The sequence below is a fragment of the Seriola dumerili genome, unplaced genomic scaffold (genome assembly GCF_002260705.1).
Source record: "Seriola dumerili isolate Sdu_G_001 unplaced genomic scaffold, Sdu_1.0 BDQW01000035.1, whole genome shotgun sequence".
Classification (NCBI taxonomy): Eukaryota; Metazoa; Chordata; class Actinopteri; order Carangiformes; family Carangidae; genus Seriola; species Seriola dumerili.
Genome location: NW_019174290.1, coordinates 2,777,905 through 2,796,143, shown reverse-complemented (window position 1 = coordinate 2,796,143; position 18,239 = coordinate 2,777,905). Strand labels below are relative to the sequence as shown.

Below are 18,239 nucleotides of genomic sequence, written 5' to 3'. Positions count from 1 at the left end.
TAATGTGTCTATTTAAGTTCTCTGGTGTCACAAAGAGTTCATGAAGAAATAACATAACAGAAGAAATTTGTAGTTTTGGCTGCACCACAACTCTAGCCCTATTATTGTGAATGTCTGTGACTGACTGACTGACTGATCATAGTTGAATGATCATATTTCCACCATTTACTGGTTCCACAACAGTTTTCAACTACGTCGTCAATTTCATACATTGACCTTATCCAGTCTAGCCTTATACTAAGTTTTGACTCAGTCTTGTTAAGCTACAAATTGACTGTATGTTGTGAATAACCCTAACCAGGGTTATCCAAGGTACAGGTGGAAAACCAGAATAGTTTCATGTTTCAGTTCATGTTAAAATCACATGTCTACAATCAAAACATCCTGAGCTTGATCTGTTTTGTGCTTTCAGACCACAAACCAACCGTACCAGAGGTTTGATCAAGTGATCAACCAGTCTTGGCCCAGCTGTTCGGGGTCCACACCCACCACGGTTTCACACCAGACCCAGATAAAACCTCACTGACCGGACAAATGTACCAGATATGTTTTTTAACCAAACCAAACAGGTCGAGCGTCAAAGCGACCTATGACATCCTAAAAGTTGCATCCTTACACATTTACTGTAAAAAGATGGCACAATTACTTTGCTGTAGATCATTTTTCAGGACTTGTCTTGAACTGAGAAAATCAGAGAAAAAGAAGAAATGATACAAAAGGCAAAGAAAAAAAACTACGAAATCAAAAGTGACTAAATCAACAGTGACAGTGCACTTTTTACAGTTGATCTGCTAGTGATCCTTAAATCCTATACAAAATAAAAGACTGGTTGTGACAATCCGGTCCAATTTTATTTACAAAGCACTTTTTAAAAACAACACTGTTGACCAAACTGCTGCACAATAACAATAAAATACACAAAAGAAATAAAATCTCACATCAAAAGTTAAAAAAGATATAAAACACATGTAAAAACAACAAAAGTTAAGCAATTAAAAGGCAACATCTCAGACTGTGTCAAAAGCAAAAGAAAGGACATTGGTGAGAGACATTTTGACCCCAACACAACCCTTATTTATTGTATTTTCCTAGAAGCCCAGTCATCTTGCTTGTAGGGGTTTTAAACACTAAATAGTGGAGATGCTACCCTAAGTTGTCATTATGGCCTCTAAAGCACAAATGTACATTTGTGCAGGCTCAGTCGCGCATACACACACACACACACACACACACACACAGATGTTTGAGTACTTACGGTCACATTTCATGCCCTGGTGTATCAGCCCGTAGAGGAGGGAGCCACAGTGGTCACAGAAGGTGGGGCTGGAGTAAGTGTGGACCTTAAACTTGTGTTTACTACGAGGATCCTGCAGAGGCAGAAACACAGAGAGGAGAGAGCAGACACTTGAGTTCAGTTTTCCAGTAATCCAGGGGGTTTCAGTAGAGTTCTTGCATCTGTGGTGCTCGGGTCTTCTCAGTTGTCCTGTTAGGCAGCATTTAAAAAGTCAGTTCACCCAAATTAGAAAGACGAAAACATGTTCTCACTTACTTCTAGAAGTATCTAACCCTGCAGATACTTAAGGTTTTGTTTGCCCAAAAGCTAAACTATCTGCCAAAAGTATGCAGACTCCCAAATAAAATATGTGCACATCAGAGTGTTTCAGGCATGCTAAAACCATAATAAAACCACATAACGTCCACTTATCTGGGAAGGCTTTTCAAAACACTATGGAACATGGCTGCAGGGATTTACTCCCCATTTAGCCACAAGAGCACTGTTCAGGTCGGCCACTGATGTTAGGTGACGAGGCCTGGCTCTCAGTCCAGGCTCCAGTTCATCCCAATCGTGATAAGGTTGTGGTTGGTGCACATCAAACTTGGAAAACCAATCCAGGACCTGGCTGTGAGCACAGGAAGACCTTTGCCTGTTTGTCATAAATAAGGAGCTTTACTTACATCATTATGGTTTCCCTTAACTGTAACTAAAGATGAATTCACATCACGACTTGCATCATTCTGCACTGGTTCCAACTAAGCTACAGAGCTACTGTTGCAAGCAGTAGATTGCAACAATAGCATCATGCAGCATTATCATGTCAAAGTTCAACAAATTTGAACTTTCAGTGCAACCCTGCTCCGTTCGGCACACCGCAGACATCTGCGCAGAGCTGTCACAACGCACCGCACACTCAGAATAACAAGGAGGCGTGTGAAAAAGCTGTTTTTAAGCTCTAATGTGAATAAGCCATAAGGGGCTTAAACAACAAAAGTGCACTTTGGCCATATAGTGCATCTGTCTCAGATTTGTGATCCCGTCCCAACACAATAGAGGTGAATGGGATTTATGATTTTGTCTGATCCTCTAATTATTGTCTCCATTATGACAGAGAGCAAAAATGAAAATATTGAGAGCCAGAGAGAAAATGGAGACCTGATTGAGTGAGTTTGGAGGATGAACAAAAATAGGAAACAACGAAACAGCTTTGGTGATATAACAAAAACAAAGAAAGAAAATGAGATTAACAAACATCAGTGAATATGACTATAAAACCGATGCTGACTCACAAATGGCCTCTGTGTGTGTGTGTATGTGTGTGTGTATGTGTGTGTGTGTTTGTGTGTGTGTGTGTGTGTGAATGAAGAGATATCGGCTCATTAACCTGAGGCTGCCAGGCAGCACATTTTCTCTTTACTGACATGTCTCAATGTGATTTGGAGCCAATAGGTCAGCTGGAGAGAAGACAAGAGGTCACTTCTGTGTGTGTGTGTGTGTGTGTGTGTGTGTGTGTGTGTGTGTGTGTGTGTGTGTGTGTTGTATTGTAGAGTGACATGCTCCAAAGGAAGGCTGAAGGATAAGACTTTTTCTAGTTTTAAGATTAATGTTATCAGGTTAATGTGAATGTTATTAGATTTAGGTTGGAGGCCTCATGGTCCTCACATATGTAGAAAGACAAAAAAGTATGCATGCATACCGGAAACTACATGAAAGTACACACACACACACACACACACACACACACACACACACACACACAAACCAAAGGCCAGTGCTGACCTCGCTGATGTTATTAACAGGCATCATTCGTAATGAATATTTAACTTGATCACATGAGTGGAGTGATCTGCTTCACTGTGCATCCCAAACTTTTTTTCATGTCTGACTAAAAATAAAGAATTAAATAAAGCAAGTTGTGTAGCTGTGTGTGTGTTTTTTTTTGTTTTTTTCTTTTTTTACTTACGTCAGAGGCAGGTCCCTTGTCCGCCCCCGGACAAGAAAAGGTGACAAACTCATGACAGCGCTTATGGACAACAAAACAGCACACTGGGGAGGGAGAGAGAGAGAGAGAAAAAAAAAGAGCAAAATATCAATTCAGGCTTCCTTGCGATTGCCAAATCAGGCGACACAATAGCAACAAAGAGATGAATCAATATGTCAATTATGTGGCATTTGTCACTGCACAATAGGCTACTCATATTTCCGCAGTTCTCCATTTGTCCCTTGCTTGATGTCGACATCTATATTTAGTTTGTTATTGCTTCAGTTTAGATGATATTAAATTTAACTACAGCATGGTGGGACATCTCATAATCACACCCCATAACATTAAATCTTCCACAGGAAACATCCCACGTTGGCACCTGATTTGACTTCCTGCTCGCTGTGGAAAGTCATGCTAAAATCATTCAGCGTAGTGACTGACTGGAATAAATACCCTGCCTGCTCTCAGCCTAATATAGTACTTGGATGCTGACCGGCTTGATAAGAAAACTATAAAGGACAAATAATGTGTAAGATCTTTGGATGGATGTTCAGTCGCTGGTGCTGAAGACAGAAACACAGAGCATTTGTCTTCATGACCATCTTCCATGGTACAATCAGCTAAAACAAAAAGACACATTAAAACATTAAAAATCCACTGAAGATGGAAACTAGCTGGTAAAACAGCAAATGTCTAAGGTGCATGCTTGAAGTTGTTAATTCAAATTATTGGTCAGGGATTTTTTTTTACAAAAGTTTTACAAAACAAATCTCGATAAAAAAAAAAATTTAAATAAAAATTGTGTAAAGTGTAAAGGTTAAACACGCTTAGAGACAACCTCAATAACTTTCACCACTTCAGATGTGATGTGAAAAAAATTTGACATCTGAAAACCAGAGTCACATGTGGTTTCAAGATCTTTCGCGCTAAAATAAATTCATGATAAAGCCACATGTGGTTGTCAGGTCTCATGTGAGAAAGTAAATGTACTTTAAGTGATAAACAAGTCATTCACAATATGAAACTTTCTATGAATCATGTGCTTTTTGAAGGGGCATCTGTCTTAATGAGCCGGCTTTCGAATGCTGAGACAGATCCAAAATACCATTAGCTGCCAAAATGTAGACGGGAGTTTTGTAGAAGAGATTCTGATTGATTCATCTCCTGATTATTTTCTTCTTTTTTTTTCTTTTTTTTTTTTATTAGTTTGGTCTATAAAAAAGGACAGAAAATGTCAATTACAATCTCAAGTCCAAGCTGACATACTCAAATAGCTTGTTTAGTCCAACCAACAGTTCAAAACCCAAATAGCTTCAGTTTGCTGTCATAGAGGACAAAGACAACCAGCAATATATTCACATTTCAGAAGCTAAAACCAGTGAATGTTTGGCTTTGCTTTGTCTTTAAAATGCCTCAAATTAATACTCTGGCTGTGGTGGGGCATGTGTTTTGGTATTGTACATCATTAGTTAATTTTTTGTCTTCATTATTTTAAGTCTCTCCCTCCTAAACCATTAACTGCTGTTTTCTGAATTTCACCATCGGATGTATCTGACATTTGCAAATCTCCTGGGTCAGTGAGTAGTACTAAGGAACTGAAAGGACGAACCTCCCTTTCTTTTACACTTCAAGGAACGGTAGAGAAATTTGCCTTAATTTCACTCAAGTGTCAGTCTGAAAGTAAAGTCAGTCACTCAGTAAATGTGTGTGTGGGTGACGGGTGCATGCATGTAAATGTTTTGTCCTAATAAAAATAATAATTATGTCATTCATCATCAAAAACACCAAACATTTCCTTGTTACAGCTTCGTAACTGTAAGAAATTGCTGCTTTTTCTCCATTTTGTGTTTTTGTAAATTAAATATATTTAGGTTTTGGATGATTGGTTGGACAAAACAAGCAAGATGAAGACGACACCTTGGGCCTTAAGAAACTGCGATCTGCATCTTTCAGTATGTTGTAACATTTTAGATGCCAAACGATTAATCGAGAAAGTAATCTGCAAATTAAACAATAATGAGAAACTTAAGTTAAAAGTGTTTGTAGCTGTAGTGAAAAGTGAGCAGCAGACTAATGAGAATCGAGTAATAAACCTTCAGTGGTGGAAAAGGTATGTTTGCTCTCATTGAGCGGAGCAGCTACTGATCCAGCTGAGCAAAGATTAGATCAGTATACCTTTAAACTGCAAACAGAGTCGTGAGAAAAACCATCCATGAGTTTGTCTCACTCTGGGTCAGATATAAAGTACAATCCATCCCTTTAAATTTTGATAAAGCACTTCCTACAGATGAAGACGTGAACATGACCGACACCAGAACTCCATTTAGAGAAATAGGGCAGATCAGTGAGGAACAATCTGCTCCACTGCAGCCCGACTTCGTGGTTTGATCACGTATTTTCACATAAAAATCTCATGTAGTGCTGATTTTAACCACTTCCATTTTAAAGTGACTTGTAGTTCCAACTAAAATGGAATTAAGATGTTCACACATTTCACATTTTTATCAAACACGCCAAACTGATTAAGCAAATATTAACACACCTAATGTAACGGCAGGGACTTCATATTAAAAGAGAACAAAACACACACAAACGCACGCACAGATACAGACACAAACACATGCACAGGGTGACATTACGCTCTAGTTTAATCTTAATTATTCACATTCTCGTTACATTTTCATGAGGCAGCGTGGCCACTGGCAGCACTTTCCACAGGTTTCAAGCAGTTAACCAACAGAGCTTATGTCTGCGCATATGTGCGTGTGTTTATTTGTGCAGGAGAGAGAGTGGGTCACATCAGCGAACACCTGGACCCACAGTAAATTTCAGTTAGTGCAGTTTTAACTCAAAATAGTGACAGATACTGAACCACAGACAGAACTAATAGTGTGTGAAGGTGGTAAACAGGGTACACAGCATGGTTGAACTCGTGCACATTGAGCAGACAAACTGTGAGGAGAGTGATTTAAAGAAGGGAAACAAGAGGAGAGAAAGAAGAGGACAATGAGATGGAGGACAAGAGGGAAAGACAGAGTGATAAAGAAATAAAGTCAAACAAAGAAAGAGGCTGTGTGTGTGTGTGTGTGTGTGTGTGTGTGTGTGTGTGTGTGTGTGTGTGTGTGTGTGTGTGGGCAGGGAGGATGGGATGGGGGCACAGCTGGGTTTGAGGCAATGTGAGGGGGTGGAGAATTCATGTGTGTCAGAAAACCAGAAAGAAGAGAAGTGGAGCAGCAGAATGCACAGTGAAGAAGGCAGTCACACTTTACAGCCTTTTGTTCATAAATCTGCTCCATCACACACACACACACACACACACACACACACACACACACACACACACACACACACATATACGTACACACTACTGAAAGACAGGCCTAGTGACCTGCCGAGGAGGTCTTTCCTCTGTTGCCTAGCAACCAGGCTGAGCCCTAAAGTCGAGTCTACAATCGCCTTCCCGTTTTATCTGACTGACAGAGCTAACATCAAATCAGAGCCAATCCAGAAAAACACTGGGATGCGATGAGCTGCCAGGTTGACAGCGGGCTGACAGTTTGACATCAACAGGAGCACCAGGAAGTTCCTCCATGTTGGAAGATTACCAGTCCGCAAACCACAGATGGAGACACTCGTATTCATCACTTGGGCCTCAACATGCATACATAAACTGAGCCTCAAAGATAATTCCCTGCTCCTGAACTGCTGTCTAAACACTCTGTCTAGTGCTGCATTCATGTCATATCATGTAGACCACACTTTAAAAACAGATTGGTTTTTTTGTAAACATCATGTTTTTTTATGTAATACAAGGCACATCATGAGCAAAATTTGCAGCCATCGCAATGATTGTGTATTTCCCAATAAGTCTCAAAAAAGCGTCTTCAGACAGCCAGGGTTTCATATGTCATATCCTAAGGAACCAATCCTGTCAACTTGCAGATACGGGCAAAAGCCTCGTAAGTACAGAGAGCAAGAATTTATATTAGCACACACACTAACACTGTATCACTGCCTCCTTTAGTAATAATGATACATGTAATGAAAGTAGTTTATTTGCCGTAGTAGAGGTGAGGCTCAGTGTATTGGAAGCACTCCTCCACTTCCCTCCCTTCCCTTCCAGAGCAGCTGGGAAACCAGAGGAGATGTAGCCCTAAGACCCCAGTTGGCATCAATACACGGTGGAGCCATGGGCCAGGTTTATACCTAGTCTTGTTTGAAAAAAAGTCTCTAAATCTAGCAACAACACGCTAAGTTGGCAACACTGCAGCCTGTAAACACCTCCCCCTAATGGCACCTGTTTGCGCCGGAAAGTCAAACTCAGTAACATATCAGTCAGCTGACGAGTGGTGGAAATATGATCACTCAGCCACTGTAGTGGGGCAGCCAAAGAAAATGATTATAGCTACTTCAAATTACATAGCTAAACTGCTAAGTTGAGTAAAAATCTTGGAATCATGTGTGAACACATCCAGAATAGTTGAGCAAGTATAATAAAATGCCTGCACCACCTGCAAGGATGTCACTGATATGTACTGTATATTCAAAACATCCCACATATCTATGCAATGGCAGTACCAGAGGGTTCAGGTAAGTAAAGCACAGATATTCACTTAGATTATCAGTATCAGCACAGACAGAACAGAAAAGATCGCACACTCATTCATCTGCTCCTGCTGTTTGTGTTTGACTTCAGCTGCTAGCTAATGTTAGTTAACCGGCAGGTAGGGAGCGCCCGAACGAAGCTGAGTTCACACACCGGTCCAAAAACTCCCATGGCCTCCTCTTATAATAATAATACCTTGTCAACAAACACAAATAGAGAGCTTTTTTAGTCTGTCCTTCTCAAAGATGTGGCCATTAAATTCACTGCGAATGGAATTCACATCACAGTTTACGGTACCGTCGTAACTCTGGGCAGCTAATAAAGGCAGTTGTCATCCACTTTACCTCTTGACTTCTTGCGCGTGATGTAATATATTGATTTTCACTATTTAGACATTTCCCTCTGATATTTTTTGACATTTTTAATATTATTATTATTATTATGATTCACTGTGACACCTGATTAATAAAGAGGTCAGGCTGACTCCACAGATTAGACACGGCATAGTCTAATCACACCGAAACGGCAATGAGAACAAAGTCATAAAGAGGGCTCTATATGGCTCCTCTTGCTTATTTTAATCTTTTTCTTTCAAAACAAGCTTGTATCAAATATTTGAGGCACTACAAGATCGTGTAACCTTCAGGACAAGACAATCTGAATCTTCTCTCATGTCAAATGTTGCAATTCCCTTTAAGAGTTACACACCAGATGATTTAACAGTGATTGAAGAACTTTACATATACATTTCAGTAACTTCTACAACATGTCAAACAGGAAACACCTGAGCCCCGTTCCTCTTATGTGGCTAAACTAACTCTGGCTAACGTGATTGTGTAAATTCTTATTCTTCTACACTGGTTCTTCAAAAACAGCTGGAGGACTGCTTTATTAATCTTGTATTAAACTACATGCACAATGGTGCTATTAGCACCTAAAGTGATCGATGCTGATGTTTTCATACAGGTCTTTAAGCTGCTCTATGTGCTAAGGATATTCAACTTCCCCCCTGTGGATTTTTAGCGGATTGCTCATTCAGCAGACATGTCCACGCTCGCAGATAAGAATGGGACATTACTTGTAAAGTTCATGTGGGTTACTGATCAAAGCATAGACTGTGTATAAAAGTCTCTGGCTCTTTTTGTGTTGTGTTGCGGCTCCTATCTGTCACCGTGTCACTAACCAGCTGTTACTGTCACCGTGAGCCAAATAGACAGAGGTAGAGGTAGAACAATGATGCCCATAAAAAGTTAAAATAAAATTATTTGATTGGCTGTATGCAAAGAAGATCTCGATCTACAAAGAGAAAACAGTATTCTCGCTGGTACACACAGAACAGGTTCACTTTTCTGACACCAAAAAACTATAAAATATATACAGCTGAAATAATTGGTTGATTGATAGAAAAATTATTTTCAGTCATTTTTGAGGATTTGCTGCTTTTCTGTCTTTCATGTGATAATTAATCAAATATCTTTCTTTGTATATTTTTTTGGAACCTTGGTCGGACAAAAAAATAAATAAACAAATAGATTAAAAAAATAAATACATAAATAAATAAAACAGATTTACAGATATCACCATGAGCTGTATATCTTTGTAAATTAAATACAATTAGGTTTTTGGACTGTAGATAAGACAACTTCAAATTAAGTAGATACTTTTGAGCTAAAATAAAGCAATAAAATAAATAAATCTATGTGAAAAATTATCATTAGTTGCAGCTCTATCAGTAAACCAATACGCATCCCTAATACCATGCTTTAAATTACACTGAAGCCCAAACGCTGTCTCATGCCAACATGAACCTGTTGTCCTTTGTTCATGTCATCTTCAGCCCCGTCCCACAGCATCCTGGCATCTGCCATTTCCAGAGCACTGACGCTGGAATTGATCTGTTGAGTTTAAAATTCATTGTGAAGGAGCTCACTGACAAGCAGCGACTGAACTGTGGACGAGCGTACTATATGTGCTTGTTTTCTCGGCCACAACCACAGTGTCACGAACATATCGTGTACTCGATATCTTCGACTGGCTGGCCTGTCATCCAATCAATAATAAAGATACTATTTCAACCACTGATCAGTCAGTGATCAGGATCAAAAGTCAGCCACAGTGATCCCATCAATAATAATGACACTTCAAGCAGGAGATATGAGCAGTATTTTTCTCTATAGTTTTTGGCGTTCTTGCTGCGTTTGAGTCCGTGCTTTTAGTTATTGTTTTTGTAGCAGTTTTAGTGTAGACACAGAGGCCATTCATTCTTATTCCTGTTGAAAAGCAAATAGGCATCTTGCCATAGCGCAGAGGTCAGTGGGGTGTGAAGTGGAAAGATCAGTGATAATCACAGGGTTCATCAGAAAGTTTAGAGTTAGAATTAGACTATAAGAGAAAAGACACACCCGATACAAACATACACCGACTGCTTTCAGTTAGAGTTAAAGTTACAGATAAAGTAAATGCTTTTTAGAGCTCTCGTCTGTCCCATCCATCTCTGTTTTGAAATGTCCTCATATTAACTGATAACTGTGACATTTGGTGCAGGCATTCATTGTCTCCAGAGGATGAATCCTAATGACTCTGCAGATCGACTTTTCTTCTGACACCGTGATCATGACAAAACTGTCATTTGTGATTCGTAAATACGAGCAAATACCTGCAAAACTAATGACATTCCCATTAGTGCTAATTAGAGAAAGTTGGTAGCATTAGCAAAATGTTAAAGTGAGAGGGTGAATATGATCAACATTACACCTGCTCAACATCAGCTTACTAGCATTTTCATTGTGATTATGTTAGTATGTGGATCTTAGCATTTAACTCAAAGCAGCACTGTGCCTCAGTACAGCCTCTAGTGTGGCTGTACACTCGTATCACTTCAAGTGTCTTGTTTCCAGATAGAATCAACATGAAATTTAAGACACTTTTGCCACATGCAAACACCTGCGTTGACCAGGTCACAAATCTGCAAATCATGCTACAAATCAGGATCTGCCTTTATCCTTTATCTCATCAATAACCTAAAATAAACACATGAATGAACCACATTTATGAATTACTGGCAAAACATAAGTTTCATCATCTTCGCAGGCTTTTACTCACCGATACAGATAAATGCTCCCTCACCCACACAGATCGTTCAGTGGTTGAACTGATCAGAGATCAGAGAAACGCTACAGAGGCTCAGTGCACCTTATGTTTCAAATCGCTAGAGACATTTTTCCTTGTTGCTTTAATGAGACAGAGAACAATGGCTAATTTCAGTGTAATTTCAGAGAAAGTTTAGCAGCAGATATCACAAAGAGAGAAGAGAGAGACCATGGATGTATTAAGAAAATCAGACAATGAGTGTTATTTCCACACACCGATTACTGACACAGTTACACCATAGGAAAGAATGCATACGAGTCTTGGAGAGATGAATTTACACCTTTTGGTTGGTTTGGGCACTAGCATTTCAATCTTTTTTGGATGCTTCTTGGACTGCGTCCTGGGCCACACTGAAGGACCGCCTACTCCACTGACGTCCTCTACCACAGTCTGACTGGTACAGCCACCATTTCATAATAATCTGAAAATATTTTATTATTTCACTCTCTCTTTCTCTCAAACACATTGACAATGGACTTGTCTGTCATAGTCAGACGGGCTAAAAACAACAACACATGCGTTTATTTGCATATAGAACGGGGAAGTGAGATCCGATCACTGGAGACGCATGTGGAGACAAATTCTAATGGCAGGTTTGAGCTGACGTACTTACAGCTGACCACTTGTGATCTGATCACCGAAGACACATCTTAAAGCCAGGTCTGAACAGGACCATATCGCAGGCCCGTGATGCACCCCAGACGAACGGGGTCCTATTCTTGTTAACAGCGATTCAGTGATTTCTGACTTATGATACAACGACAACACTTTCACTGGAAACATTTTGACATGTCACATGAGGAAAAGCACAGGTGTAAATAATAAAATGAATGCTGGCTAAATTCCACTTAGCTGCCTCAGTTCCAGGGTCCTGGTGTTACTCATGCTGGCTCACTGTGACAGTTTACTGGGACACAATAACTGTGTTATCATTAATGTTTTTAGTATCACATCTGTGCTTTTCTTGCCAAGACAAGTTAAAACATCCATTGTGAAAGGCCTTTGTAGATACGAGATGATTAGCCAATACCAATAGCTAGTTTCTTGCTTCTTTTCAGCATCTCTTTCATTCTAAAACCGATTTTATTGATTTAAAACAAAAAGTTTTGTCAATATGGAAAAAGTGGACCAACCCTCAACTCATCTTACATGATAAGTAACCAGAATTATGACCTTGTGACAGTCTTGGGTCTCTCTCTGGCAGGAAATGACATGGGGTAACTTCCTCTTTCTGCTCTTAGAGTTTCCACGTAGGCGACAAATGACCACCACTAGAAGAAAAGCTGAACACAGGAAAAACGAGAAAGAGAAATCTCTACCTGCTACTCAGGTATTCAGACACACCCACAGTCCACAGAAGACAGCTTTGTCACACAGACACACATACAAAATAGTTTCTTTCACAGAAACACACACTCATATGCCTACATGCCAGAACACGTCTACACCAGATGTGTGACATTCCTCCTAACCAAGACAAAAGTTGCTGATTTGTGGGTATGTGTGGCTGTGCACCTCCCATTTATACTGAACTGTCTCTACATCCTTCTTGTTCCTCCTGTTCCCTTTCAAGACACCACTGTTCACACAATCCTCAGTTTCTCATTTACAAATCTCCCACTTTATTCTCACGTTAGGTAGGATTATAAGCAAAAAATAAATCCACTAACTGCATATTTGGACACATTTCAAATGACTCACAAACTGGTCCAACAACATATAGGTTAAAAGCTGGCTATCACCGCTCTTTCAACACATTTAAATCACTATAGTTCACTGTGAAGCAGATCTCAACAGCAAGTTTGATACTCATCAAAAGCTGTTTAAACAACACCTGAAAAGCACTTTCCAAACAAAATTTCTCTAGTTTTAACATCTTATGACCTGCAAGTCACCAAATCAGTGCCATCTGCCGCAACATGTTCAAATAAGCCTCGACGCTAATCTAATAAAATAGGACTCACACGCTCAATTTCACTGTTTTCTACCTGTCAAAGTCTCTCTGGCATTGTCTAAAAGGCTGTTTCACAATTAAAATTTTCAGTGTGAATCATGTCATAACTATTGAAATACAGTCGATGAAAAGACATGTCAAAAAAACATCAAAACATGTTCTGGTCACAGAAATCAGTCATCATAACATTGCATACACATTTCAGGTAACGTATTTGTGTTATTTTATTAGATTGTGTTATTTAGTTTAAATAAATTCTGCATCACATTGCAGGAGAAAGAAAAGCAGCTGCTTATACTACTTTTATTCTGGTTTCACCATCTCAAGGATTTCTCCAACTTGAGTGTTTTGTATATTAACAGTGTTTGTGCATCATCCATGTTAAAAAAACAAACTATTTAAATTTATATTATATTTTAATCTTACTCAACAATATACTTTAGGGCTACTTCTTCATATCATGCACTGCATTGTAACTGCACTGCATTTTTTTATTGTCCCTTTTTTATCTGTTGTATTCTATTTTATCATCTATTTTGTTTTAGTCTTTTAAATCCCATTTAAATTTGTCTTTTCATATTGCATTGTGTTTTTTTCTCAATGCGTTTTATGTCTTATCTAAAGCACTTTGAATCACCTTGTTGTTTAAAGGTGCTATACAAATAAACCTGCCTTGCCTATAAACCTTACTATACAACCCTCCAGTTAGGTCAAGATAAGGGAAAAAATGAATTACAATATGTAGGCATATATATTTTAAAATGAATGGGACTCACAAGCTGCTCTTAACTACATGCAAAGCTTTCCTTCAACCTGCACATCACCAATATTACATAATATTTACTGGGTACTTGAGGTGACGATTTGTGTGACCCATATTTGGAAATTACATATAGCTTCACTGGGAACACTGAACATCACAAGCAATCTTTTGACCTGTTGATAAAAGCTATAATATTTCCTCATCTAAATCTATACTGTTTATTCATCATTAAATTAAGGTCCATTCTCCACTGCCACCAAAAAAAACAACAACAACAACTCACTTTACAATCAAATTTAGACAAAATTCTTAAGCAGAATTTATTTAGCTAAATTGAGAATATTGTAGACCTGAAGCTAACGATTATTTTTGCTATCAAAATCACATCCTAGAGCCCAAGGCGACTTTGTCAAATGTGTTGTTGTTTTCAGAACAACAGTTCAATATCAGATTCAATAGATTCAATATATTATAATGTAAGACTGAGAAATCCATTAAGCTTTCACATCTAAGAAACAAACTTGTGGAACCGTCGCTTGAAAAATGGCATAGTTGACAATTAGTCTTCTATAAATCAAGAAATTGATCAATTGTTGCATCTCTACCAAATTTAACCTAATTGTTTTCCAATTTAGCTCCATGACAGCTGGGTAAACTCATCCATGGCATGTGTTTAAAAGAAAAAAAGCAAGTAAGTGGACTTTGAGTTGCAGTTTTTTTTTTTTAATGTAGCCCAGCATTAACCTTGGTGCCTACATTTCAACCTGCAAATGACTGTATTATTGCTTACTGGGTAGTTTGTTTGATTGATTCAGTGTGACCACTGATCACTGACTCACAACATCACAAGCAACCCTCAGACCACTTTGTTGCATAAGAGGTGGTCTGTAAATGTAAGAGTTCTCAGTTAATTCTAGGAAACTCACCACGAAACCCGATCTGACAGCAGCTCTACCTGTCCAAGGCTCTGATTGGTGTGAGCTTACTAAACTGTGTGTGCATATGTGTTATCAGCTCTGGGTAATTCACCACACACTAGTTTAGTATTAGTCCAGGAGGCTGTGTACATTCACTCACGCACATAAAGTGTTCATACTTTCTATACCCCCAGTGCATTTCCTGTATCGCCACCAGAGCTGTTGACAAGCCAATAGCCTGCAGACACGAGGGGACTTCAGCTTTTTACTGCTCATGAAAATAACACAACCTCACACACAAATTTTGCACAACTCTTCCCGATTACTGAAGTCTTACACAAGAGTGTAAGAGTGTGGAAACTTTAGCCACTTTCTTCCTGAACCTCACATGGCTGGTCACATGACTCAAGCCTGATGAGTTGAGGTGGGTGTCTGAGATGGATCAGTGAAGAGGAGGAAGTGATACTGTGAGCACAGCGACGAACATTTGCTGCAGTACAGTAGCATGTATGTGATTGAGGGATGTCACTATGTTGCTGCAAGGCCCTGTTTATGAAACCATTTTGTGCAGAGGTCCGTGTCTAGACACCCACCTACCCACTCACCACCACCACGACCGGCCGCCCACCCATAGACACACATCACCACCAACCCACGCACAAACTCGTTATACAAATCCAATCAAATGACAGGCTGTGAGTTAGGGGAGATAAAAAAGCTTGAGAAATCTAACTTCCTGGTCTGTCTTCCTCCCATCTCTCCTTAGCCAAAACCAGGCATCTCAGCTTTCACCACTCCGCCGACTCTTCTACTCTTACATCTCACAATGTCTCTTCAGCCCAAGCCTGTTCGAAGATTCTCACTCTCATTTATCACTGTTGGCAAGCACCTGCTTTGAGTTTGACACCTGCCTGCCAACACCAACACGCCGTCAACGAACGAGCCAACAGGTCACTCTTAACAGTGTGCAGACCTGCAGCCCTGAAGACAACAAATACACACAGACACACTCCTTCAGACAGTGAACATCCGTCCACACACCCACAGCCATATGCAGCAGCGGGATTTGTGAATAAGCTACTGCTCTTACCTTGGCACTGGAATCCCTGTTTCCCAAAGCCCCTGTGGACAGAAGACAGGCGTGTGAAATTTGGGGAAATCACAAGATGACAAAAACTCACGCACATGCATACAGATTAAGGGGTACAACTAATGATTGTTTTTTGGGTTTTTTTTATCAATTAATCATTAAAAACTGATGACATTTTCAGATATCTTATTTTGTTCACTGAAAAATCCCAAATATCCAGTTCACAATGACATATGACGAAGAATAGAAGCAAATCTCCTCTGAGAGGCTGAAATGTGCAAATATTTGGCTTTTCTTTTTCTGATGAGAATGAGAATGAGAACTGACTGAAATGATTAACTAATTATCAAAATAGTGCCCATTGTTTTTTTGTCAATGGACTAATCAATTAAACAACTATTCTTTCAGCTATAACGCAGATATCCAATCACACATGAACACACAGATCAACCCACACAGCTGCCGCAGCAACAGTGGGGCCCTGTGTCTATGTGTCTCCAGCTGCATTCCTCCACCAGACCTCCAGTTTCAGAGATGGGTGTCGGGTCGATGCGGTAACGCCGAGCAGCAGCCACTGTTGTGCGGCTGCCTGACAACGCATCCCCCGACAGGCCCGCGGAGCTGTCGCATTATAGAGCTGGGGGGAATGGCGCATCGCGGTGTTTTTGACAATGACAATGAATGAAAGACTGCGGTGTCTGGCCACTGTCAGTGTGGAATAAGGCCGATCGGAGCCGCAGCAGCAGCAAGTGAATCACCTGTGTCCTTTCCCCTCACACACACACGCGCGCGCGCGCGCAACCACACACACAAACACAGGCAGAGACACTCACCAGATGAAGTCCGTGCAGTGGCTGCAGAAGGTGGGCTGCTTGAAGAAGCGCGCGATGAACTTGTGGTTCTTCACCTCGTGCACATTCTTCTGGCGGAGGGCTCCCTGACGGGCGAAGCCGCGCGCGCTCTCCGGTACCTCTCCGTCGCTGTTGGGGTCAGCCATCTTAACGAGGAAGCGGCGGCGGTCCGAGAGGAACGAGGGGTGAGGAGAGCTGAAGAGCGAGAGGGAGAGACGACGGAGGCAGCGGGGGAGAACGAGTCGCGGTGCAGGTGCCTCCTCCTCCTCCTCTCCGCCCCTCTAGCCGCCTCGGTGTCGCTCGTGCCGCCGGTGTTTTGTCGGTCTGCGTCCAGCTCGCGCTGAAGCTGCTGCTGCTGCTTCTTCCGGCGGGTCCCCGTGCCGCGCGCCTGCTTCCCTATTCTCACCAATGTGTTACTGCTTACAACTCTCTGTCTCTCTCACTCTGTCTCACTCTCTCTCTCGCTCTCTCTCTCTTGATTGTCAAAATGTGTGTGCGCGCAGGTGTTTATGTGTGTCACACCTATGAAGCAATCTTCAACAGCAACACAAGTCAGACCACAAGTACTGCATTCTTCCAGTAGAGTCTGGCTATAGGACACACACACACACACACACACACACACACACACACACACACACACACACACACACACACACACACACACACACACAGGATCCCTAACCTGGCAATACTGCTCTCATGTCTGGTCCCCAGACTCAGGGGACCCTAAGGCCCCATGTCCTGTAGACTTCTCTCACGGCAGATATTTAAGCTTGAAATGACTGTGTAACATATAGATGAGCTACAGTGTGACAATTGTAATTACATTACTCATTGATAAAGTAATCACAGTACTTTAACAAGTATCTCAGTAGCAAAATTAGCCTAATGTGTTACATTACTCATTACTCAGCTCAGTCGTTGCATCTTTTGTATTTAACACATGTAGAAATAACAAGACATTGCAACCATACAGTTTGGAGGGATTTGCTTAGCATCCAGCAGTTAGCCCCCCCCCCCAACTCTAAAAGAGAGTTGACTCTTAAATGTAGCCTACAGGTACATGTGGCTAACACTCCCCACATCAGACACTCTTGCACCAATTACTGTAACCTACTGACTTTTTCATATTGTTCGGCCAAATATAACAACCAACCAACCTCTGCTGTTAGAGGTCACCATCATGTTTTTAGTGCATACGGTATGTGTGCTTCCCCATTGTAGTAGCCTATATACAAATGGCTATGGCTGTAGAAGTACATCAGCTGTCTGTGTCTGCGTCCGCCCTTGTACTATCAGGGCTGGACAGTCATAGCTCACAAGGACACTTGATGGAACTGAGCCAACGATAACAAAAAACCCAAGTTGGGAATATTGGGACTTTCTGACATTGACATCATCTCCCACTTGGTGAAAGAACTACACACGTAATGAAATCGCTAATGCAATCAACGCAGCTGTTTTTAACTGGTTTCACTTCCAAAACCCAAATATATTGAGTTTTGTGACACAGAAAACTACAGAACTTTTTTTTTCATATTTTCTTAACTCTCATCAATTATTAAAGTAAATGCCATTTATTTTTCTCTCGCTTGACTGATCAATTAACTGACTAATTGTTTCAGCTCTACAGGAATTAAATTAT

The 18,239-nt window shown here is 40.5% G+C and overlaps 1 protein-coding gene across 3 annotated transcripts in view; it reads right to left on the bottom strand.

Moving 5' to 3' along the window:
* The window catches only part of LOC111216674 (protein kinase C beta type-like), a 34,503-nt gene extending 17,473 nt beyond the window's left edge, over window positions 1–17,030 (bottom strand). For 2 of the 3 annotated variants that reach the window (XM_022738284.1, XM_022738285.1), the window contains exons 1-4: window positions 16,574–17,030; window positions 15,741–15,772; window positions 3,240–3,322; window positions 1,256–1,367 (exon numbers count right to left, since the gene is read on the bottom strand). In XM_022738284.1, coding sequence (XP_022594005.1) covers window positions 1,256–1,367; window positions 3,240–3,322; window positions 15,741–15,772; window positions 16,574–16,737 — 391 coding nt within the window. In that variant the 5' untranslated portion in view covers window positions 16,738–17,030. The remainder of the gene's footprint in view (window positions 1–1,255; window positions 1,368–3,239; window positions 3,323–15,740; window positions 15,773–16,573) is intronic. The other variant, XM_022738283.1, reaches the window with a different exon arrangement.
* Window positions 17,031–18,239: the final 1,209 nt, after the last annotated feature.